This window comes from Panthera onca, chromosome A3, assembly GCF_046562875.1.
Source record: "Panthera onca isolate mPanOnc1 chromosome A3, mPanOnc1 haplotype 2, whole genome shotgun sequence".
In the NCBI taxonomy this organism is placed as follows: Eukaryota; Metazoa; Chordata; class Mammalia; order Carnivora; family Felidae; genus Panthera; species Panthera onca.
This window is the reverse complement of record NC_138341.1, coordinates 61212307-61237039: the sequence shown is the minus strand read 5'-3', so window position 1 is coordinate 61237039 and position 24733 is coordinate 61212307. Positions and strand designations below refer to the sequence as shown.

At 36.2% G+C, this 24733-nt stretch overlaps 2 protein-coding genes across 2 annotated transcripts in view; one reads left to right on the top strand and one right to left on the bottom strand.

The window, feature by feature from the left end:
- The window catches only part of PUS10 (pseudouridine synthase 10), a 73027-nt gene extending 70809 nt beyond the window's left edge, over window positions 1–2218 (bottom strand). The window contains exon 1 of the mRNA XM_060605062.3: window positions 1929–2218. The gene's annotated coding sequence lies outside the window, so the exon portion shown is untranslated. The remainder of the gene's footprint in view (window positions 1–1928) is intronic.
- Window positions 2219–2473: 255 nt separating this feature from the next.
- PEX13 (peroxisomal biogenesis factor 13) lies at window positions 2474–20386 on the top strand. Its single transcript, XM_060605096.3, has 4 exons — window positions 2474–2633; window positions 15944–16638; window positions 17171–17296; window positions 19617–20386. Exons 1-4 carry the CDS (start codon window positions 2542–2544, stop codon window positions 19913–19915), a joined length of 1212 nt encoding a protein of 403 aa, XP_060461079.1. The 5' UTR covers window positions 2474–2541; the 3' UTR covers window positions 19916–20386.
- The last annotated feature ends 4347 nt before the right edge of the window (window positions 20387–24733 follow it).

Below are 24733 nucleotides of genomic sequence, written 5' to 3'. Positions count from 1 at the left end.
GGGCACCTGGGTGGCTCATTCCATTAATCTAACTCTTGATTTCTGCCCAGGTCATGATCTCACAGTTTGTGGATCAAACCCCACGTGGGCTTCTTGCTGACAGCGAGGAGCCTGCTTGGGATTGATTCTCTTTCTCTCTCTCTCTCAAAATAAATAAATAAACTTAAAAACAAATGGATGCATTCTAAGGATAAGATCGTTCCATTTGCAACAACATGGACAGACCTAACAGTTTATTATGCTAACTGAAATAACTCCAACTAAGAAAGATAAATACCATATGATTTCACCTATAAGTGAAATTAAAAAAAAATTTTTTTTAACAAAAACAAAATGAGAAAAGAACAAATTGATGGTTGCCAGAGGGAAGGGGAGTGAGAAATACAGGCTTCCGGTTATGGAATAAGTCTATGAAATAAGTCATGGGAATAAAAGGCAATGATATTATAATAGGTTGTAGGCTGACAGATGATAGCTACACTTGTGAGCACGGAATATCAACATAGAGAAGTTGAATCACAATGTTTTACACCTGAAACTAATGTAACTGTCAAGTACACTAAAGTAAAACCTTTTAATTGAAAAAAAAGGGGGGGGGGGGATGCTTTCTTTCCTTTGGCTCAAAGACAGTTTATTTCTCCAATAAGCACACTTAAAAGTAGCATGCAGGGGCGCCTGGGTGGCGCAGTCGGTTAAGCGTCCGACTTCAGCCAGGTCACGATCTCGCGGTCCGTGAGTTCGAGCCCCGCGTCAGGCTCTGGGCTGATGGCTCGGAGCCTGGAGCCTGTTTCCGATTCTGTGTCTCCCTCTCTCTCTGCCCCTCCCCCGTTCATGCTCTGTCTCTCTCTGTCCCAAAAATAAATACTCTGTCTCTCTCTGTCCCAAAAATAAATAAAATACGTTGAAAAAAAATTAAAAAAAAAAAAAAAAAAAAAAAGTAGCATGCAAAGTCAATACATGACACATTACAATCTTTTGGCTCTGAGAAGTTCCCAAACCTGTTCCAGAATTAGGAAACCTCCTGCCCCACGTAATTTGAAGGTCTTAAAAGAGAAAACAAAACCCTCTCTTTGGCGTTTATGTGTTACTAATGGAGCAGTCTTCCAAACCCTCTCAAGATTATTTTCATTTAGCAACAATCTAGCAACTTCTCAAGCAAGTTGGCATGTTAACATTAAAAGGAGGAAATGCGTTATGCCTTAAGGTTGGTTGTTTAATTTTGATGTACAGCACTGAAAGGATTTCATAAGACATCAGAAATAAGTTGTTTCATATAAGGTTTATTATCTTTGAAAGCAAGCCCTGAGAAATGTATCCCATACTGTAAGGTTTTCATTGTTGGTTGCCTTTCTTAAGATTTTTTTTTTTTTTTTTTGCTTGTTTTACAGACAGAATCGGAACAAGTCATTGCAACAGAACTTCCTCCCACGTGTCAGCGTCCCTACGGATTTCGGGTCCCTTCTCCACAAAACAATGATACCTGGAGAGGACGATGGGCTTTATTTTCACCTCTTGGACGACAACTGCAACCATTCGTTGCAAACAGAGAAGGGGCAAGGGCGAATGAAAAAAAACACCAAAATGGCCAGACTGAGTCTCACATCCCGTGATCTTTTAACACTCATTTCCACAGAGAAGGGTGTCATTCGTCTCATGGGGGTGGGGAGAAGTGGATTTTCAGAACTTCATTGCGCTACCGTTACACTCAGCTGCAGAATGTACTCTAGTCTCGGAAATTCATCCAAGATCTAACCTCGAGTCTCTCCTTCGGCCAAGCAAGCCCTTACCCCCTCAGTCAGGTCCAAGAAACTTCCCACTCACCCCTCCTTGCTAACAAGGTCGCTCCAGCAGAAAGGAAACGACCCCCTCCATCCAAACCTCTCCAGCGCCCAAGCCGCACTCCCACCCCTCGGACCTTCCAGCCTCACCTTCTCCCGCGACGCCGGAGCCTAAGGTTTAACCCCTTCCGGCTCCCAGAGGGAACGGGGAAGACTAAAGACAACGCACCTACTGCGTGTAGCAATTCTGTTCCCCGAGGAAACGAGAGCTTTAGAACTAAAGTACCAGGTCCTCTCGCAGGGCCTGAATGAACTCTCTCCCCTTCTCGTTTGTAGGGAAACCAGAAAAATTGCCTGGTGCACCGCCCCAACCCCTCACCCCATCCCCACCCCTTCTGGGGTAGGAGTCGGTGGGATCCAACACCCCGCCAGAGCCAGACTAGTCCCAGAGAAGCCTCCGTGGACTCCGACGTCTAGGAAGTTGTAGTCGCTGTTAGAAATATCGATGAGCCCTTAGCCTCAGGTTTAGAATGGAAATTCTTGCTTAAGCAAATAAAGAGAGTGTTCCCCACCCCCGTGGATTAGCCGCATCTTCCTATCCTCACGTCCCAGCCGGCAAAGCACCACAAGCGACGTCCTGACTGCAGGGGTGGGCGGGGTGGAGGGCTCGGTACTCTGCCGGTTGCGCCTGGCGCGCGAGGTACTAGTGTACCGGGGCCTGGAGCGTCCCAGCGCGGACCAGGAGTGAGCGGAGGCGGAGGAGATGGCTTCCCAGCCGCCGCCTCCCCCGAAACCCTGGGAGACCCGCCGAATTCCGGGGGCCGGGCCAGGACCAGGACCCGGCCCCACTTTCCAGTAAGTGTGGGATTCTTCAGACCGCGGGTTTGGCGGGCTGGAGCGGGAACTTGGCAGGAGACGGTTGAGGCCGTTGTTGGGCTGAGGTGTCCCCTCCCCCCTCAACCAAACCCCAACGGTGAGGGTATCAAGGTGGGGACAGGGCGCCAGCGTGGGGAATTTCGATGTCAAACAGCTGTTTCTGACTTGACGGCTCTTGGTAGGGACACTGTCCAGGGAGCCTCTGGGCGCCTCACTGGGTCCCGGTGCTTGGAAGAAAGGGGGCGGCTTCCAGCCCCTTGCTGTTAGCGGGACGCCGTGACAAAACTGCTAGACCCCCTTTAAAGCGTTAGACTTCCGGTCTTCCGCAGATGAGAGTGGCTGGCACTTGCCCAGCCCCGGCTCGACTGGGAACAAAGTCTCTCCAAAGCTTTTAACAACCTCTCGATAAGTTGGTGAAAGCCCAAAAGGTCGCTTTTACGCAACTGGAACCCAAGCCTATACAACTTTGAGTTGTTTTCTAGCATAACTCAGCAACGTTTTGGATAAAGATTTGGAGAAGCAACTTCTAAGCGGAATTCTAAATCCAAGGCCTATGGATGGCCTTTGTGTGCAAAATACTGTGTCATTTTTCTAAGGCTTGTGTGTTTTGTATTTGTTTTTAATCAGTGTTAAATGGATAAAAAGTTAAAATAGAACGAGAGAAGAGTTTCACAGCCTTGTCTGTTTCGTGTTGGGTGCATCTGGACATCCAAATTTAAGTGGTGACATTCGGATGTCATCCATCACCTATCATACAGTAGGTTTACCTAACACCTAAAAATCCCCAGTATACTGGAATGTATTTCTACTGTGTTCTAAAATCTTGTAATCCTTATTTAAACGTCACGATGCTTGAACATATTAGCAACTTAATTTAATAATGACAGATACATAACAAGTAATGAGCCGTAATTATACTGTTAAGATGAGGCGACACTTTCTGCTACCTTTTTTATGAGCGATTTGACTTTTAAAAAAAGTTTGGACAGCTATTTGGAAGACAGATTTTATACCTGACATCCTGTTAAAGTTCTGTTTATGTAAAATTAACCATTTTCCCACTTTTTCTCATTGTGAATTTTAAACACGTGGAGACCAGTAGAGAGTAAGATAATGAATACTTGTGTATCCACTCCTAGCTTTAAGAAATGTTAACATTTTTCCAGATTTGCCTCATTTTTTTCATATTTTTTAAAAAATAAAAATTACAGAAATGGTTAAGCCTCTCTTTCTTCTTTCCTCCTGTAACTACTGTCCCTATTTGGTGTTTAATGTACCCAGTTGTGTTTTCATACTTTATTTGATACTTTAGTACCTAGGTTTATATGTTATATATATGTGTGTGTACAGTATTCACTATGTTTTTAAACTTCAAATCATATGTGTGTGTATCATTTTGCAAAATGTTTTCCCCTTAAATATTATTGATTTTGAGATTTATCTTGTTCATACATATAGCTGTAGTCCATTTTAATTGCCATAGGATATTCTATTATATAAAAACAAACTATTCTGTTGTATTAAAGTATTATATATTAAAAACTGCAGTGACCATTCGTGTGCCTTTCTCCTTGTCCACATTTCCAAGAGGCTTTCTAATAATGTTATTGGGAATAGAATTGCTTGGTAGAGGGTATGCTTATCTTTAAGTACTAACTGTTGCCAAGTTGCTTCCCAAAGTGGTTTTATACCAGATTTTACATTTTCACTAGCAGGGTATTCTGTTTCTCTACATTCTTTCAAACACTTGATGATGTTATTTTTTAGTTCTGTATTTGCCAATCTAATGGATGGGAAATGATATTTTCATCTTTAATTTGCACTTCTCTGATTAGTAATAAGATTGTCTTTTTGAAAGTTAATTAGACATTTGAGATTTTTCTGTTGGTATCTTTGGCTCACTTTTTAATTGGCTATATGTTTGCTTCTTAACTTGGTAAGAGTCCTTTATTCTAATTCTATACTAATTCTATTATGTTTGTTTTTAATATCTTTCAGGCTGTGGCTTGTCTTTTTGCTTTATATTTGTGTTCATTTTTGTTGTACAGATACTTTTTAATTTCAATATAGCCAAAATTTTCATATTTTATTGTTTGTGTTTTTTGTGTCTTGGCTAAGAAACCCTTCCTGTCTTAGATCAAGAAAATTTTTCTCTATTTTCTTTTTCTTTTTTTTCCCCTTTTTTTTTTTTTAAGCTTATTCATTTTGAGAGGGAGAGAAACACAGCCAGAGAATCCCACGCAGGCTCCACACTGTCAACACAGAGCACTGGGGGAGGGTGTCTGGAGGTGGGGGCATGGATCTCACAGACAACAAGATGATGATGTGAGCCAAAATCAAGAGTCTGACCCTTAATTGATTGAGCCACCCAGGCACCCCTCTCTCTCTATTTTTTTTACATGTTCTGCATTTCACATTCATATTTTTAATCCACCTAGAACTGACTTTGTTGTACAAAATCAATGCGAAATAGGTAATCTAGGTTTTTTTTCCATGTGGATAACTGTCCCAGTACCATTAATTTATATATTCTGTGCTAGTTTATAATGTCATCACATTCAGTTTTCCTAAATGTGTGGTTCTGTTTGGGATTCTATTGGTCTTTCTAACCACCACAGTTTTTAATAAGTTTTGATATCCGGTATGTCAGTTACCTCTCCACATTGCTGTTCTTCATAATTGCCTTTGTTACATTTAGCCATTATAAAAAGACTTACTGTGGTTTTTATTGAAGCTTTATATTTTATGAAAATACGGACTTTTTGCCTCCAATTGTGTTTTGTGACTGTCTCCATGAAGTACTTTTCCATCTTTTATATCTAGCATAATTCAGACTTAATTTGTTCTGGTGGTTTGGTTGAAATTCTCTTTGTTCCATGTTGGAGTCCTGTCATTTACAAATAAGCCAGCATAGATAACCAACAATCTTGTATTGCTCTTGACTTTCATTGGAATGCTTGTCAAGTCTCACTATTAAGTTTGATATTTGCTTTTTGGTTTTGATAGTTCTCCTTTTGAACTTCCATCTCCTTGCTCAGATTTTTATTATGAAGGAGTATTAAATTTTATGAATGACTTCTATGAATTTGTTGAGATAATCGTATGTATTTTTTAAAATTTGAAATGTGATTTATTTACATCAATTAACTTTCTAATTTAATCAATCCTTAAATTTCTGGATGAACTGCTTAATTGTGATTGTTTGTAAAATACAATGCTGAATTCTGTTCTAATATTTTAAGATATTTGCATGTATATTTCTAGGTGAAATTAGCCTGTAATTTTCTTTCTTTGTACTATCCTTTTTTAGCTTTATTTCCAGGTTGCATAGGTACAGAAATTTTTCTTTTGAGTCTTATTTTTATTCCTTTATAGGTAGATTATTTTTTCCTTAGTAGTCTTTAAGATTTTACCTGATACCTTGGTCCTCTGCAACTTTATTATGTTCTGTTCAGGTATGAATATACAGACATGTATATTTTTTCCTCCTCAGTAGCTACAGTGTTCATGCTCACTCATAATCCTTCACCGTAAGGATTCAATCTTTCTTTTATTTTTTTTCTTTTCTTTCTTTTATTTTATTTTATTTTTTTTTCAGTATATGAAGTTTATTGTCAAATTGGTTTCCATACAACACCCAGTGCTCATCCCAAAATGTGCCCTCCTCAATACCCATCACCCACCCTCCCTCCCCCCATCAACCCTCAGTTCTGTTTTTAAGAGCCTCTTACACTTTGGCTCTCTCCCTCTCTAACCTTTTTTTTTTTCTTCCCCTCCCCCATGGACTTCTGTTAAGTTTCCCAGGATCCACATAAGAGTGAAAACATATGGTATCTGTCTTTCTCTGTATGACTTATTTCACTTAGCGTAACACTCTCCACTTCCATCCACGTTTCTACAAAAGGCCATATTTCATTCTTTCTCATTGCCACGTAGTATTCCATTGTGTATATAAACCACAATTTCTTTATCCATTCATCAGTTGATGGACATTTAGGCTCTTTCCATAATTTGGCTATTGTTGAGAGTGCTGCTATAAACATTGGGGTACAAGTGTCCCTATGCATCAGTACTCCTGTATCCCTTGGATAAATTCCTAGCAGTGCTATTGCTGGGTCATAGGGTAGGTCTATTTTTAATTTTCTGAGGAACCTCCACACTGCTTTCCAGAGCGGCTGCACCAATTTGCGTTCCCACCAACAGTGCAAGAGGGTTCCCGTTTCTCCACATCCTCGCCAGCATGTATAGACTCCTGATTTGTTCATTTTGGCCACTCTGACTGGCGTGAGGTGATATCTGAGTGTGGTTTTGATTTGTATTTCCCTGATGAGGAGCGATGTTGAGAATCTTTTCATGTGCCTGTTGGCCATCTGGATGTCTTCTTTAGAGAAGTGTCTATTCATGTTTTCTGCCCATTTCTTCACTGGGTTATTTGTTTTTTGGGTGTCGAGTTTGGTGAGCTCTTTATAGATTTTGGATACTAGCCCTTTGTCCGATATGTCATTTGCAAATACCTTTTCCCGTTCTGTAGGTTGCCTTTTAGTTTTGTTGATTGTTTCCTTTGCTGTGCAGAAGCTTTTTATCCTCGTGAGGTCCCAGTAGTTCATTTTTGCTTTTAATTCCCTTGCCTTTGGGGATGTGTCAAGTAAGAAATTGCTGCAGCTGAGGTCAGAGAGGTTTTTTCCTGCTTTCTCCTCTAGGGTTTTCATGGTTTCCTGTCTCACATTCAGGTCCTTTATCCATTTTGAGTTTGTTTTTGTGAATGGTGTGAGAAAATGGTCTAGTTTCATCCTTCTGCATGTTGCTGTCCAGTTCTCCCAGCACCATTTGTTAAAGAGACTGTCTTTTTTCCATTGGATATTCTTTCCTGCTTTGTCAAAGATGAGTTGGCCATACGTTTGTGGGTCTAGTTCTGGGGTTTCTATTCTATTCCATTGGTCTATGGGTCTGTTTTTGTGCCATCAATCTTTCTTTTAATTCAGGAAATTTTTCACTAATTATATCTCTATTGTTGAAGAAATATTCTTTCCCATCTCTTCTTCTGGGGGACTTCTATTAAATGTTGTATCAGGAATAGTTTCCCCTACAAGTAATAATATGTGACTTACTGAGTTTTGGACTATAAAGACATTTCTTGTTTAGTTAACAAAAAGTCTAGAGATCTCCTAACTCAACATTGTCATTAGGAACCTACGTTTTTCCTGGCTCCCTTTTTAATTTTTTTTCTGTAAGCTTTCTGAGAGTTTGGGCCATTTCTGTATTAGTCTTTCTTCTTTGAAAGGAATCTCTTTTTTTCCTCCAGTGCTTTAAAGATTTTCCTCTTTGTTTTTGGTTTTCAGTGATTATACTTTGTTGGGCCTCAATGTAAATGGTTTCGTTTGTGTTATTTTGGGTGGGATTCATAGAGATACTTGAATCTGATTTGATGTCTTTCATTAATTTCAGAAGAGTCTCAGCCATTATCTCTTCAAATATTCCTTCGGCCCATCATCTTTTCACCCCTTTGACTTCAACAGCATATATGCTCTGTATTTCACTGTACAGCCCATACCTTATACTCCTTTCTGTATATATTCTTTTGTTACTCATACTTCATTCTGGGTATTTTCTTCGGAATTCTCTTGTAGTTCACTGATGTTTTTCTTTCAAAATGTCCAATCTGGTACTGAACCAGTCATTAAGTTCATAGTTTCAGTTATTTTAAATTCTTCAGTACCTTGTTCTTTCATGTTTTAAACAGGTAATGTTGTATGTTTTTAGCTTTTCTAGTTTTTTTTTTTTTTTTAGTGGCAGGATTAGTCTGATTACCTAGAATGCCATTGCTTGAAGTGGAATTCCCCAAGTTCTATCTATATTTTCACTGTGTTCCTTAGTCTACAACTAATTTTCTTTTTGCCTCATAGTTGCAAGATAATCCCTGTGGCTGTGAGCATCATGTCTAAGCTTTGTAATGGAGTTTTCTTCATATTTACATGTTTTTATTTCATTTCAATTTTTATTTCACAGATGTCATTGCTTCATTGATGTCTGTTTTAAACATATTTGCAGGGCGCCTGGGTGGCTCAGTCGGTTAAACGTCCAACTTCGGCTCACGTCATGATCTCGCAGTCTGTGAGTTCGAGCCCCACGTCGGGCTCTGTGCTGACAACTCAGAGCCTGGAGCCTGTTTCGGATTCTGTGTCTCCCTCTCTGACCTTCCCCCATTCGTGCTCTGTCTCTCTCTGTCTCAAAAATAAATAAATGTTTAAAAAAATTTTTTTAAACATATTTGCAATCCTTGTTGAGCTGTTACATGAAACTTATTTTTCCTTGAATGAATTTTCATTCTAATTGTTGATTTTTGTTAGTTTGGTTTCTTAGTGTTTTTATTTCTTCTTGTGTATGGCATTTTTGATATGTTTGTTTTGAATAGGCATTTTTGAGTTCTGTTTCCTCTCCTTTCCCTTCCATTTATCTCTCTGTGTCTAGTAGGTTTTCTATTGACTCTCCCTGCTCCTTCAGCATGCACCCTCCCATGTAAGAATCAGGTGTAAAAATGGTGGCTTAGATTAAGGATATCAAAGATGAAGTCACTGAGTCAGTAGTTGTTTCATTTCCTGGTCTTGAGGCCTAGTCAGAGTCCTACCCTTCTTAGTTCTGTAACTTTCTAAAAATCTTTTTTTTTTTTTTTTTCCAACGTTTTTTATTTATTTTTGGGACAGAGAGAGACAGAGCATGAACGGGGGAGGGGCAGAGAGAGAGGGAGACACAGAATCAGAAACAGGCTCCAGGCTCCGAGCCATCGGCCCAGAGCCTGACGCGGGGCTCGAACTCACAGACCGCGAGATCGTGACCTGGCTGAAGTCGGAGGCTTAACCGACTGCGCCACCCAGGCGCCCCTAAAAATCTTAAACTACTGTCAGCAAGTTTCATAATCTCTTTTTAGAAGCCGAAGTGATGCATCCCAGGCCACAGCTTCAAGCAGTGAATTATTTCCATTAGAAAGGAGCACTGTTAGTTCTTGTTACTTCCTAGAAGTCTAAGTCCTGGTTGTCACTACCTGATTTCAAACCCAGAATTGAGTAGGCCTGTAGCATCACCCTTCCAATCATTTTACATTTCTGTTTGGTTTCTGTTATGTAAATCTAGATATGCCTATTTGTTCTTTTTGTTTTATCTATTGCTCCTACTTTAGAGCAGAGCTGCTTTATGAAAACCAGGAAATAACTACACTGTTAGTCACCTGACCCTTTTTAAAGTTTGGTTCTACTTTTTGTGATGTGATACAATATGAAGTAAACATAACCCATGAATTATTCTTGCCAAAAATGTTAACATGATTCTAATTAAACCTTTAGATGCAATGTTTAATTTAACTGGAAATGTAGAGGATAGAGATATATTTAAACAACATTTTGGGGAAACACAGATTTAGAATGTAAGACATTCTAAAAGAAAACTGGCTGGACTCTTCAAAAAGTCCAGGGCATTCCAAAAAATGGAATGATTCTAATTTAGAAGAAATGAGGAGACAACCAACCAAATGCAGTGTGTGAACCTTGATTGAATTTTTGTTAAAAAAACCCACAACAACCTAAAAGACATTTGACTCTTAAAACTCAATGATAAAAAGGCAAGTACCGTAATTTTTCAAATGGGCAAAATATCTAAATACACATTTCTCCAGAGAAGATTTAAAACTGGCAAATAAGGGGCACCTGGGTGGCTCAGTCGGTTGAGCGACCGACTTCAGCTCAGGTCACGATCTCACGGTTTGTGAGTTCGAGCCCCGCGTCAGGCTCTGTGCTGACAGCTTGGAGCCTGGAGCCTGCTTCGGATTCTGTGTCTCCCTCTCTCTCTGCCCCTCCCCCACTCATGCTCTATCTCTGTCTCAGAAATAAACATTAAAAAAATAATAATAAAACTGGCAAATAAGCACATGAAAAGATACTCAACATCATTAACTGTCAGGGACATGCAAAACAAAATCACAATGAGATACCACTTCATACCCACTAGGTTGGCTATAATGACAAAGATAAATAATAACAAGTATTGGCAAAGATATGGAGAAATTGGAACCCTCATGCACTACTGATAGGAATATAAGTAGTTGCTTCCAGTTGCTTTGGAAGACAATCTGGTGCCATAGAAGGTTAAGCATAGTTACTCTATGATCCACCAATTCCATGCCTAGGTATATATACCCAAGAGATAGGAAAGCGTATGTCCACACAAAAATTTGTACATAAATGTTTATGATAACATTAGTCACAAAAGCCAAAAAGTGGAAACAACACTATATCTATCAACTGATGCATAAATAAATATAACTCAGCAGGAAACAGGAATAAAGTACTGATAAATGCTACAATATGGATGAAACTTCAAAACATTACATTAAGTAAAAGTAGCCAGTCACAAAATACTATATGTTGTATGATTCATTTACAGTAGATTCTCATTATTTGCAGATGCCAAATTTGCTAATTCTCACTAAAATTTATTGTAACCCCCAAATCAATGCTCATGACACTTTCATGATCATTCACAGACATGGATAGGGTGGCAAAAGATTTGAGTCATTTCAGATGAGATGAGCTGAGATTGAACAAAGCAACACTCCTGCTTCTTGTTTTAGATTTAAGCTTTAAGCAGGTGTCCTTTTAACAACCAAATGGATGCCACATTTTTCATATTTTTGTTGGTGATTTTGCTATTTTAAAACGGCCTCTAAGTATAATGCTGAAGTGCATTGTTTCCCCCAGGAACAATGATTCTATTTGTTAATTAGATGTTCATAGCAAATTTATAGACTATGACTATCGCAAATAACAAGAATTAACTATATGTGAAATCACCAGAATAGACAAACCTATAGAGACAGAAATTAGATTAGTCATTGCCTAGGATAGGGAATAGAGCAGGAAATAGGTAGTGACTGCTAATGAATGTGGGATTTCTTACTGGGATGCTAAAAATGTTCTGGAATTACATAGGTTGGTAGTTGTACACCTCTGGTATCTCAATAAAACTGTTTGAAGACACTTGAGGGTAATGGATAGGTGTTGAATTTTAATTGGATAATGATATGGAATTGTTAATTTTTAGAGATGTGAAAATGGCATTATGTTTTGTCTGAAATATCTTTGCTCTTAGGAAATAACATGTTGAGGTATTTAGGAGTAATGTATCAAGTCTGCAAGTTAATTTCAAATGGTTCAAGAATTTTTAAAAGACTAGACAGTGAGAGAAAGAAAGTTCATGTGGCAAAACAATAATAGTTGTTGAATCTAGATAGAAGGAATGAGGGTATTCATTGTACTTTCAACTTTTTTTTCTGTTTGAAATTTTTCAAAATAAAAAGTTGGGTTGGTGAGACTTTTGGCACGTTCAGCACAGAATATACATCTTTTGTTATAAGTTGTAGGTGTGTTAATTTCTCATTTTGCTGGTTGTAACAGAAGGCCAGGTGGAATGTGGACACTGAATGTACTTGTATATGCCAAAAATAGCATTAAAACCAGAGAAGAGTTAGAAGAAACTTTCTTTTTTTTTATTAAGTATTTACATTTAATTCCTTACAATTTTTAAACTAACATATTCATCAAAACTTATAAAAGAAGGATATATAAAGAAAAAATAATCTGTATTAATGATCTGTGTGATATATGTGTTTTAAATATTCACTAAAAAGAGACTTCAGCATAGTGGTTGTATCAGTACCTTTTATATGCTAAGCACTGTAGTAGGTGGTGGAGAAACAAGGATAACTCCTGCACCTGTGAGGAGCTCACCTTGTAGAAGAGGCAGACGTGTATACAAATGTAAGATACTGTACGATGATGGACAAAGAATTGTGGGAAGGACTTCTGATGACAGTAGAATAATTTAAGAAAAAAAAACAATGCTATTAAGGACAAATAGAAAAGCTAGGCAGAATATAAAAACATCTGCTTAAAAACATCTGCTTAAATGCATTATAGAATAAATAAGGTAAAGATTTATGGAGCCCAGATCCAAAAGATGGAAAAAGAGAAAGATGGAAATCCACAAAGGTGAGAGTAGATTCTCATAGAAGCTGCTGCTGATTCCAAAAGAAGCAGTTTAGATGATGGGAAGCTAGTTGAAGAGCACCTTCGACAGATTCTTGGAGTATGGTTAGAGTCTAGTAGTCCTCCAAGACAGGGTGCTGATAAATTATCCATACCTTGTGTTATGACCCTAAAAAGATACATCTATCTAGATATGAGAGTATAAAAGAAGCAGACACTCCCTTACAGGAGCATAAACCCAGCTTCAGATCATCTCAGTCCCTGAAATTAGATTAGGGACAATCATGGATTGATAATAGCTTTAGCAGGCTAGTTTGCCTGAAGCAAACTAGAGGATAGTTCAGAAAATAGTATCCAGAATGAAATACACCTAGAGGAAGAGAGCATCATCCAGAGTCTCAAATTCTTGCCACAATTCTTCATGTATGTCTCATGCATAAGCAAAATCAAATAGCAGGACCCAGAAGGATATTAGATAACATAAATTGAAACTAAGTGAAACAACGGATGAGAAAACATTTCAAAAGGACTCTAGAAATTGGAGTTACTGAACAGACTTTAACATAAATTTAAAATGTTTAATATGTTGAAGGCAATAGAAGAAAATAAGGAATTTTGGCAGATAATTGGAAACTATCAAAAGGAAAAGGAATATGTAGAACAAAAATGCAGTAACCAAACTTAGTAACTCATTGGGTTTAGCAACAGTTTAGACACTGCTACAGAGATAATTAGTGACTTAGAGCAACGTTCTAAGTGTGTTCTGTAGCTACCAAGACTGGCTGCTGTTTTCAAACTATAAATGAGCAGCCCACAAAAAGATAATGAAACTTTGGCCAGAATGTAAAGTCACGTTAATACTAAGCACACTATTTAGTTCAGTTGGCATTAAGAATTCATTGATAAAGAGGCACCTGGGTGGCTCAGTTGGTTAAGCATCTGACTTTGGCTCAGATCATGATCGCACAGTTTGAGTTTGAGCCCCACATCAGGCTCTCTGCTGTCAGTACAGAGCCTGCTTCAGGTCCTCTGTCCCCCTCTCTATCTGCCCCTGCCCCACTCACACACACACTCTCTCTTAAAAATAAATAAGCTTAAAAAAATTTTTTAAAAAAGAGTTCATTAATTCACATTATGGTACAAGATACTTATTTTGTGATGTATTGGCCCTTTTGAATAGCAGGACCTAAAGGATAATTAGGAAGAAAATATCCAACATATTTTTGTACCAAGAGACAAAAGGGCAGAAAATGCAGAAAGGATGGGAAGAGATTTAGAGGATTAAGCAAGGTATAATTTAAAAATAGGGAAAATGAGGGGCGCCTGGGTGGCTCAGTCAGTTAAGCGTCCGACAGCTCAGGTCATGATCTGATGGTTTGTGGGTTCGAGCCCCATGTCAAGCTCTGTGCTGATAGCGCTGAGCCTGGAGCCTGCTTCAGATTCTGTGTCTCCCAGTCTCTCTCTCTCTTTCAAAAGTAAACATTAAAAAAAAGTTTTTAAATAGAGAAAAGGAGTAGTCTTATAATTATACAACAATGCTTCTCAAAATATTTGTGCTGATACCTAATACCTTTATAAAATACAGTAAAAATATAACAATGTCAGATTGCTTAAACAGTCTTATTTGTTGTACTTTTCTCATTATAGGTCAGTGCATATGACTCATAAATTAGCACTGATCGACAAACCATATTTTAAGTAGCATGATACTAAAGAAATTGAATTTGTAATTAAAATCATAATCATCTTGATAGATGTTGAGAAATCATTTGATAAATTCAATGTTCATGGTAAAAACTCTTAGCAAATAGAAATAGAAAACAAATTACTAAATTTACAATAACTCTACAGTAAACATAATAATGGTTACATGCTGAGAAATTTCCCTTTGAGATCAGAAATGAGACGAGAATGCCTATTAATCACTTCTGTTCAAGATTGGACAACATGTCTTAGGTGCAATACCTTCTTTAATAATCAAAACTGTAAGAATTGGAAATATACCTATCATTCACATACAATATGACTGCAAATCTTTAATTGAAAATCCAGAAGAATCAAAAACAAGTTTGTTGGATACAAGCACCATATTAAAAAAAAATCCATTAGTTCTACATAACAGTATCAAAATGAAATTTTAGAAGACACCGTTTATAGTAGCATCAAAAAATATCAAATATACAGGAATAAATCTAAAGAAAACCTGCCACAAGGAAACTATAAAACAGTATGGAAACTTAAAGTTATTTTTAAAAACCATTATTCAGAAAAATCTTTAAAAGATCTAATAGGGCCGCCTGATTGGTTCAGTTGGTTTAGTGTCTGACTCTTGATTTCTTGATTTCAGCTGAGGTTGTGAGATCCAGCCCTACATCTGGGCCTCCGTAGAGCCTGCTTGAGAATTTCTTTCTCCCCTCTCCCTCTCCTGCACACTTGTGCTCTCTCTGTGTCTCTCTCAAAACAAAACAAAAACCTAATAAATGTGGGTTGAAACTCTAAATATTATAAAGATATGATTTATCTCAAATTAACCTACAGATTCATTGTAATCCCAAACAATCTCAATAGGGTTTTTTTGTAAGTATTTTTTTTAATGTTTATTTATTTTGAGAGAGAGAGAAAGAGAGTGCACGCACTTGGGGCAGAGAAAGAGGGAGAATCCCAAGCAGGCTCTACGCTGTCAGTGTGGCTTGAACTCACAGACCATGAGATCATGAACTGAGCCGAAACTAAGAATCAGCCATTTAACTGAGCCACCCAGGCACCCCTCAATAGGGTTTTTTTGAGGGAGAGGGTGTGGAACTTAAAGCTCTGATTCTAAAATGTATATGGAAATTCAAAGGGTCAAAAAAGCTAAAACACTCTTGAAGAACATTGGAGGAGGACGTGTTTTATTGAATACTGCTAAGACCTATTATAAAACTATAGTGATTAAGATAGTGCCATTTAGGGGCAAGGATGGACAAATACCTAGTTGTAACTAACCCTGAGAAAATAGGTTGAAGATACTGCTAATAATGCTAGCAAGTAAACAAGAAAATAGCAGAGTTTAGTCAGCTCTTTTATCTTGTTCATTTTAACACTGAGATTCTAAGCATGTAGATATTAGAGACTAATCCTTATTCTTACCACCTCTTCAGTAGATCTGTCATTAACACTGGGTATGTAAGAGGTGTTTAATAGTTACTTTGAATTGAATTTATTATGTGCCTAAGATACTATTTTGAATCTTTTTTTTTTTTTTTTTTTTTTTAGATCTGCTGATTTGGGTCCTAGTTTATTGACAAGACCTGGACAACCAACACTTACCAGAGTGCCCCCACCTATTCTTCCAAGGCCATCACAGCAGACAGGAAGCAGCAATGTGAATACTTTCAGACCTGCTTACAGTTCATTTTCTTCAGGATATGGTGCCTATGGAAATTCGTTTTATGGAAGCTATAGCCCTTATAGTTATGGATATAATGGGTTGGGCTATAACCGCCTCCGTGTAGATGATCTGCCACCCAGTAGATTTGTTCAGCAAGCTGAAGAAAGCAGCAGAGGTGCATTTCAGTCCATTGAAAGTATTGTGCATGCATTTGCCTCTGTCAGTATGATGATGGATGCTACCTTTTCAGCTGTCTATAACAGTTTCAGGGCTGTATTGGATGTAGCAAATCACTTTTCCCGATTAAAAATACATTTCACAAAGGTTTTTTCAGCTTTTGCATTAGTTAGGACTATAAGGTATCTTTACAGACGGTTACAGTGGATGATAGGTTTAAGAAGAGGCTCTGAGAATGAGGACCTATGGGCAGAAAGTGAAGGAACTGTGGCTTGCCTTGGTGCTGAGGACAAAGCAGCTAATTCAGCCAAATCTTGGCCAATATTCTTGTTCTTTGCTGTTATCCTTGGTGGTCCTTACCTCATCTGGAAACTTCTGTCTACCCATAATGATGAAGTCACAGGTAAGAGTAATAGAATAGGTTCAAAAACCACATAACAATCTCGAATTTCAAGAATAGATTTGTTAAATTAACGTTCTTTGTGTTCATTTGTATTTAATATTTTGATCCAATTATATTTTCAGTTAAGAACTTGAAAACTGGAAAATGAATATATAGCAAAAACAGGCTTACTGATTAGTTTATTGTTTATTTAATGTAAGAGTACACATTGCCTGACTACTGTTTACAGGGTACTGAACTTGATGCTGTAGAGGCTACAGGTATGCATAGGACATAATTCCCTTATCTTTCTAAAACTTACTGTCAGGGATGGATAAGACAATATACAGGTAATTGTAATTTTGACCTTGAAAAAAAGGAGAAAGTTCATAATATATATCCTAGTGAGCATATTTTTGGATTTTGCATAGTGTTAATTATAGAATTTACTTTGGTGGAGGGTGGTGCTTTTCTCTTGGCAAATAGATTTATACAGTTTACACCATAGCCAGTGAACACTAACCCTAACTTTAATTCTTAATTTGGTTTGTAGACAACACCAACTGGGCAAGTGGTGAGGATGACCATGTAGTTGCTAGAGCAGAATATGATTTTGCTGCTGTGTCCGAAGAAGAAATTTCTTTCCGTGCTGGTGATATGCTAAACTTAGCTCTCAAAGGTAACAAAACATGAATAAATTGGAATTACCCATGAATTTTTTGAATTTGTAAATGTACTATTAAAAACTGCAACAAAAGATCTTGGTCATTGTTCGTTAACTCAGAAGTAGTTGCTAGTATTTCTCTTTTGTGTCAGTTTAGACCTTCCAGATCCAGGGATGTGGAAGAAAAATGCCCAACAGGGTTGTTCCAATAGTATTTCACTGAGATAAGGAAAGATTTTGTTTATGTATATAATCACTTATAAACTCAAAACTTGAATTCCAAACTCTGTTAATCCCCACACAAAAACATGAGATTAACACTACATGTAACAAATCTAACAACCCGAAGAAATTCTCCTGTGACATAAGTATCCCTGTCAGTCTTTAATTGCTCGGACTGGTATTGCTTTCTTTTTTATTTGACTAGTTTACTTCAGAAACTCCCAACATGAATATTTTAGGAATTACTGTCATGAAGTATTAAAGAACTTCAGCAAGGAATTTATACACATCACAGGTTTATTTTTGAACCAGGTCACTAATAGTTTTTAATGGTTCCAGGTAAAATGGCCTTTTCCCTTAGCTTTCCTCAGTAAGGATGATCAGAATTTTTATGGATTTGCAAAAAAAAAAAAAAAAGATTTTTGTGTGTTTGTGGGGATTCAGTTTTGCTAGGAAGAGTAACATTTTGTTGGTAAAAATATTAGTGACAATAGTAACAGCTATCCTTTATAGGATAAGGCACTATATATCTTTCATTTAACTCTTATAATAATGCTATGATGTAGGTACTATTATTATCCTGACCTTGTTTTACTTATGAGAAAACTGAGACTCAGAATAACTAAATGGGATCACAAAGCTAAGGTGTGATGGAGCTGGACTATGAACCTAGGTATGTCTGACTTCAGAACCTGTACTTGTAACCACTTTGGCTGTTTTCCATGTGATCTATTAATGGAAACTTGAGCCTTTAATTAGTTCTAGTCATTACATAGGGAAAAAATATCTTCCATGTCCACATAATTTATTGTATAAATAATTGAAAATTTTGGATCAAATTTGCTAAATCTCTGCCTCATCCCTCATACACAAAACCTAGGCTTCTAAGTATTAGATTCATATTTTTCTTCTAGTGAAAATAGCACTTTCCTATTTTGGATTACAAAAGAGTGATTTCTTTTTAAGATTTATTGTTAGACCCATACAAATAATTAGTTTTAATCTGAATAAAGTATAAAGAAGATCAAGTGTGGTTTCTTTCAATATAGTATTTCAGGAAAATTTTATATCTCATATTATTCTTCCACTAATGACACCTCTTAACACTTTAGCTTTGCTTCTTTGTTTTCTTCCTTTGCCCAAAATACATTTGAGCATTTAGAACAAAATCAGTTACAGACATGGTTGATTTTAAGTGTTTTATTTTTTCTCTATTGTAGAGTATTAAACATAAAAATGTTATATTTGCCTAACTTATAGTGTTGACCTAAAACCCTAACAGTTAAACAGCTTTTTAAAGATATGAGTAATCTTTAAAATACCAAAACACAAAATTGAATATATTAAATAAATCTTTCCTACTTTAAGCTTAGAGTACTGCCTTACCTTTTTGTCACGTGCCTAGAGATAACTGAGGTCTTTATTTTTGCCTATCTTGGATTAAAGTTAGCATTCAGTATCTTCAGAATTATTCATCACAATCACATGGAATGAATTTTGTATTTTGGCCAAAAGTTACGTAAAGAAATTTGGCTTGTATAAAGGTATGTATTTTCTATACTTCCCTGTAACTTCTATTGAGAAGGACTGAGAAATTCATTTCTTAAATTTCAATTTAAAATATGAAAGACATGGGAGAGAGCCAAAGCATAAGAGACTCTTAAAAACTGAGAACAAACTGAGGGTTGATGGGGGGTAGGAGGGAGGGGAGGGTGGGTGATGGGTATTGAAGAGGGCATCTTTTGGGATGAGCACTGGGTGTTGTATGGAAACCAATTTGACAATAAATTTCATATATTGAAAAAAAATATGAAAGACAGTGATGTTAGTTTTAGCTTTTAGGAGAATTGAATCTCCTTACTCTATGAATGGACCAACTAATAATAAACTTCATGTTCTTCAAGGCTGAAAATATAGTAAGTATAAAATTAAAAAGTATAAATTGTAAGAAGGGACTCTAGAACTGTTAAGCCTACTCATTTGATTTTGAATATATGTATTTGTTTATGTATTTTATTGTGTAAGTGTAACACAGATATTAATATTTTATTATTAATATTTTGTTGGACTCCAAAATGTGTTATAATTACAAGGCTGTCTTTTCTTCCATCAGAACAGCAACCCAAAGTGCGTGGTTGGCTTCTGGCTAGTCTTGATGGTCAAACAACAGGACTTATACCTGCTAATTATGTCAAAATTCTTGGTAAAAGAAGAGGTAGAAAAGCAATGGAATCCAGTAAAATTTCCAAGCAGCAACAATCTTTTACCAACACAACACTAATTAAAGGAGCCACGGCTGCTGATTCTTTGGATGAACAGGAAGCTAACTTTGAATCTGTTTTTGTTGAGACTAATAAGGTTCCAGTTGCACCTGATTCCACTGGGAAAGGTGGAGATAAACAAGATCTTTGATATCTTTCATGTTTGCCTGCAATTGAACTATACTTTTTAAAAATTACTTCTTACAAAGAAATTAATCTACAATCCAATGAACACATTTGTTAATGGCTATTCCAGGTGTTTTGCTGCTAGAAATTATTAAAGTTGTACACTAGTATGTTGGTCTAGTGACCTGGTTACATTTTACGAGTTCTTAGACCATGAGGGTATTTGTTTCACCTAGATTTTAAGATTATGGAGACTGCTGTCATTTTCATCTTATATAAAATCCTGTGTTTATTGAAAGAATAAGTTTGATGAACTATAGAATACACTGTTTGCTACAGTAGGGGTCATTAATGCTTTTTAAAGTTAGAGATTTGGAATTGATTTGGAATCCTCAGATAACGAGTGATAACACATAAATATGAGAACAGGCAAAAGGCTAATTTTTTTTAACAACTTTAATTAAACTGAATAATAAAAATTTTCTGATCTGTGTTATATGCAGTCTTGGGTTTGCTTTAGGCAGTAATATATTTTTATCTACTAACAGTTAATACTTTTACCTTTTATTGTATTTTTAAAAATTCATCTTGAAAAGGTCACTAGAAGCATGGTTCTAGAGTGATATTTAGCCCTTATAGTTTTTCCTGCTAGTAAAAAAGGCTGAAAATTCTCTTTCTTACAGATTATTTCCATTTCTTCTGATGATCATGGAATGTTTTATCCCTTTACAATATGACTAGTTTTCATCCTGGATAAATCAGAATATATGAAGGATTTACTTTCTTTTTCTCCAGCCAAGACTCAAATCCTTCAAATTTACACATTACAGTATAATCATTTCCAGAGGTAATGATTTATATCTTTTCATGGATTCTCTGCTTTTCCCTCATATAATTACTTTTTAAATTCCATATTCAGGCTGTTCTGTAAACATTGAAAACATGTCACATTGGATACACATTCTGTTAGGTTTAGTTTTTACTACTGAGACTATAAACGCAATGCCATTTAGCATATGATAATACTATACAACTTGTTTTATATTTAATAATGACTTTAAATCCAGTTAAACTTCAGTACACTGAATATTTAGCCATAAAATTGGAAAATCATACAAAATTGGAGAACCTAAACATTGTGATCATAGTACAAAATAATACTTTCAGGAATACAGGTGTACAAAAATACATTTACAGATACTTGCTGAAAGCCTGGGACTATTTGATAAAGATTTTGATTTAGTATTTTCATCTTCTTACAGACTTTATGTTGTAAGTAATTCTAGAACAGTTCACACTAAAACATAGAAGATCCAGATATATACATATATACAAATATATAGCATGGAACTTTACTAAAGTCTTTTTGGGAGCCTCTCCTTTGAAATGACAACATAATAAGTAACATATAATTTAAACATATAATTTAAAATACAAATATTGACCCTGTGCAGAAAAAAATAATAAGATAATAAAATTTATTTATCTTAGGCCTATTTTTCAAACACCGAGATACTTAGTCTTCAAGTTGAGATAAAGTTCCTTGCATATTATTTTCCATTTGTGTTCTACAATTAGAGGTTCTGGTTTTGTTAGAGTAATTTATGGAGATTTTGTCCTTGAAACAATTTTTGATAATGCAAATTATTAAATTTGGTGTTCAAACATGTAAATTGGGGGTGCTTGGGTTGCTCAGTGTGTTAAGCGTCCAGCTTTGGCTCAGGTCATGATCTTACAGTTCATGAGTTGAAGCCCTGGGGCGCCTGGGTGGCGCAGTCGGTTAAGCGTCCGACTTCAGCCAGGTCACGATCTCGCGGTCTGTGAGTTCGAGCCCTGCGTCAGGCTCTGGGCTGATGGCTTGGAGCCTGGAGCCTGTTTCCGATTCTGTGTCTCCCTCTCTCTCTGCCCCTCCCCCGTTCATGCTCTGTCTCTCTCTGTCCCAAAAATAAATAAAAAAAAAAAAAAAAAAAAAAAAAAAAAAAGTTGAAGCCCTGCATCAGTCTCTGTGCTGTCAGCGCAGAGCCTGCTTCAGATCCTCCATCCCCCTCTTTCTCTGCCCCCCACCCCTGCTCTCTCTGTCTCTCTCAAAAATAAACATTTAAAAAAAAATTTTTTAAGGAAACATCTAAATTGATTGCTAGAAGTCAAGTCAAGTAGGGGTGAAATGCTGAGGCATTAAGGATAGAATTTGTGACTATTAAAGGTGCATAGGGAGAAGAGTATAGCACAGAATGAATGACAAAAACAATTTCACTTTTCTTAGGGTATTTGTTTTTTGGTTAAGTATGCTAAATTGCAATATACGTTATCTGGTAACTATTTGTTTCTGAAAATTCCTTTTCAATTAGAATTTTGTAAAAGGAATTTAGGAAAATAAGCAGAGAAATTTTGTAGCCTTTTTTATCATGATAGTTTTAGTGTAATTTTTTAGTTGAGATTAAATGTAATGTTCACAGATCTATTATTGTTTTTAGAAACTTATTTAAGGAGTACTACATTACAGAAATTACTAACTGAAACCAAAACATTTTCAATTAAACAGAACAATAAGTCACAAGTTACAGTAAGAAAACATTTAATTTAAAAAATTTTTCTGATTGTATTTTATCAGTTTAGAAAGGAAAAGGTAAGAGGACTATAAATTTTCATGTTTTAACATTTTATGTAGGTACTTGATTCAGTCTATCTTTATGTCATAATTATATGTTTACTTGAATATAGCTGTCTTTTATCTTCTGCTTTCTTTGATGGAAAAAAGAACAGAAATTGTTCTTCAGTTAAAATTTCATTTTGAATAGATTGTGAAGTTACTTTTACTGGACAAATAAAAGTATATTAAACTTGGTTGACATTTTTTGAAGATAAACTGTTAACTCTTTGCAGGTTGAAATTAATATAAAAAGTCTCTATTTTTCTTCATATCATTGTATATATTAACTACTGCAAACCAATTTGTTCTATTTCCTTGTGATTTAAAGAAAAATATCAGATTTACATTATATAAAAATAAAAACCCAAAAGGCTATAAATACGAGACCACAAATCTAGGTTTTGGGAGATCTATTTGCTAGTCTGGTTACCACTATGAACTTACTGTAAGATTTAGCTCACAGTATTTTTCAGTTTCCTCACTAATAACATGGGGCATAGCTGCTACATCTGTCTCACGTGAGAGTACTCCTTAAAAATTGTAAAGCAGGGGCGCCTCGGTGGCTCAGTCAGTTAAGCATCCAATTTTGGCTCAGGTCATGATCTCCCAGTTTGTGGGTTTGAGTCCCACGTTGGGCTCTGTGCTGACTCAGAGCCTGGAGCCTGCTTTGGATTCTCTCTCTCTCTCTCTCTCTCTCTCTCTCTCTCTTTCTTTCTCTCTCTCTCTCTCTCTCTCTCTCTCTCTGCCCCTACCCCGCTCACAGTCTATCTCTCGCTCTCGAAAATAAATAAACATTTAAAAATATGTAAAGCAAAATCAAAAGTACAATGTTACAGCAAGTATATGTTTTGTAAATTTTTCTGTGTATATTGAAACTTTTTACATTCTGTAAAAATGTCACAAAGGATTTATATCCATCTAGAATTTCAGAATCACATATACTTAATTAAAAATCAAAATTTGCTTGTACTTATAACTTTGCCTAAAATGCAATTTAAAATTATTTTGCTGAATACTGGAACTGCCTAACTTAGAAAAACACATTGGAATATTTATTCAACACAAGAAGTTTTGTTTTTTCAGAATTGCCTTGACATGTTCTTTCGTATTAGTTTTTTATTGAGCTTATCTTATTTGGAACAATGAACTGTTTCTTTTAAACTCAGCAAATGCATGAATCCTTTGGGATACTTATTATGCTTCATGAATAGTTTTTCACATTTAAAGAAACAATGTTTAACCTAAGGCTTAATGTTTCTGCTCATGTAAAATGAGTGTTTTGGTTTGTGAGGATCTCAGGTGTTTAGAATTGAGTCAGTCATTGATCATACTCTTTATTAATGACACCAATATCATTGGTCTAGAAAGGCTACACTTTTGTTCTGTTTTATTTCACCTTTATTTTCTTCCTCTCCTACCTGGTATTCCGTACTCCTTGTTCCCTACTATACTTAATGTTTATCCTTCCAAGCCATTTTCCAAATTTTGTATATATTTCCTTAAAAAACTATATTTTTTAAAACTATATATTTAATATGTGTTCTATATAAATGATAATGTGGTATAAATCTATTTTGCTTCTAACTTTCTTAAAATATTAAGTTTTATGACCTACTCATGTTACCTTATATGACGTGCTTCTGACTGGTGCATATTATTATACTGCATTCACATACCACAGCTGATCTTTTCCTCTAGCCACAGATACTTAAGCTCTCAGCTGTTTCCCCTTCTACAAACTTGTACGTGTCTTCCTATGAAACTGCCCTGTCATCTGTATGGGATATATGTCCTAGAGTAGAATGCCTCAGGTTGGGGGTATATGCATATTTAATTTCAGTTAAGTAATGCTGCATTGCTTTCAGCAATGGTTGCACCATTTTACACTTGGACCAGCAAAACATGAGGATTACATTTTATCTGCCTCTTCAACAGCACTTGATATATTTGATTTTTTGTGAAGCTGATATGTGAAGCTGTGTTTTTGTCTTAATCTGCATTGTCTGATTACTAATGAGGGTAGGCATATGCTTTTTTGGTTTTCTATTCTTTGGAAAACACTATATTGTACTTATAATTTGCCCTTTTTTTCCTATTAAGTTTTTATCTTTCTTGCTGATTATATAGTAAGAAACTTTTTATAGAGTCTAGACATGTTATTGTCAGGTTCAGACATTGGAAATAACTTGGTCT

Bases quoted from the DNA above. Each gene is read 5' to 3' on its own strand.
- PEX13 (XM_060605096.3), top strand. From the start codon at position 2,542: ATGGCTTCCCAGCCGCCGCCTCCCCCGAAACCCTGGGAGACCCGCCGA. The intron at 2,634-15,943 runs GTAAGTGTGGGA...TTTTTTTTTTAG, and splicing joins GGACCCGGCCCCACTTTCCA to ATCTGCTGATTTGGGTCCTA. The intron at 16,639-17,170 runs GTAAGAGTAATA...TTTGGTTTGTAG, and splicing joins CCATAATGATGAAGTCACAG to ACAACACCAACTGGGCAAGT.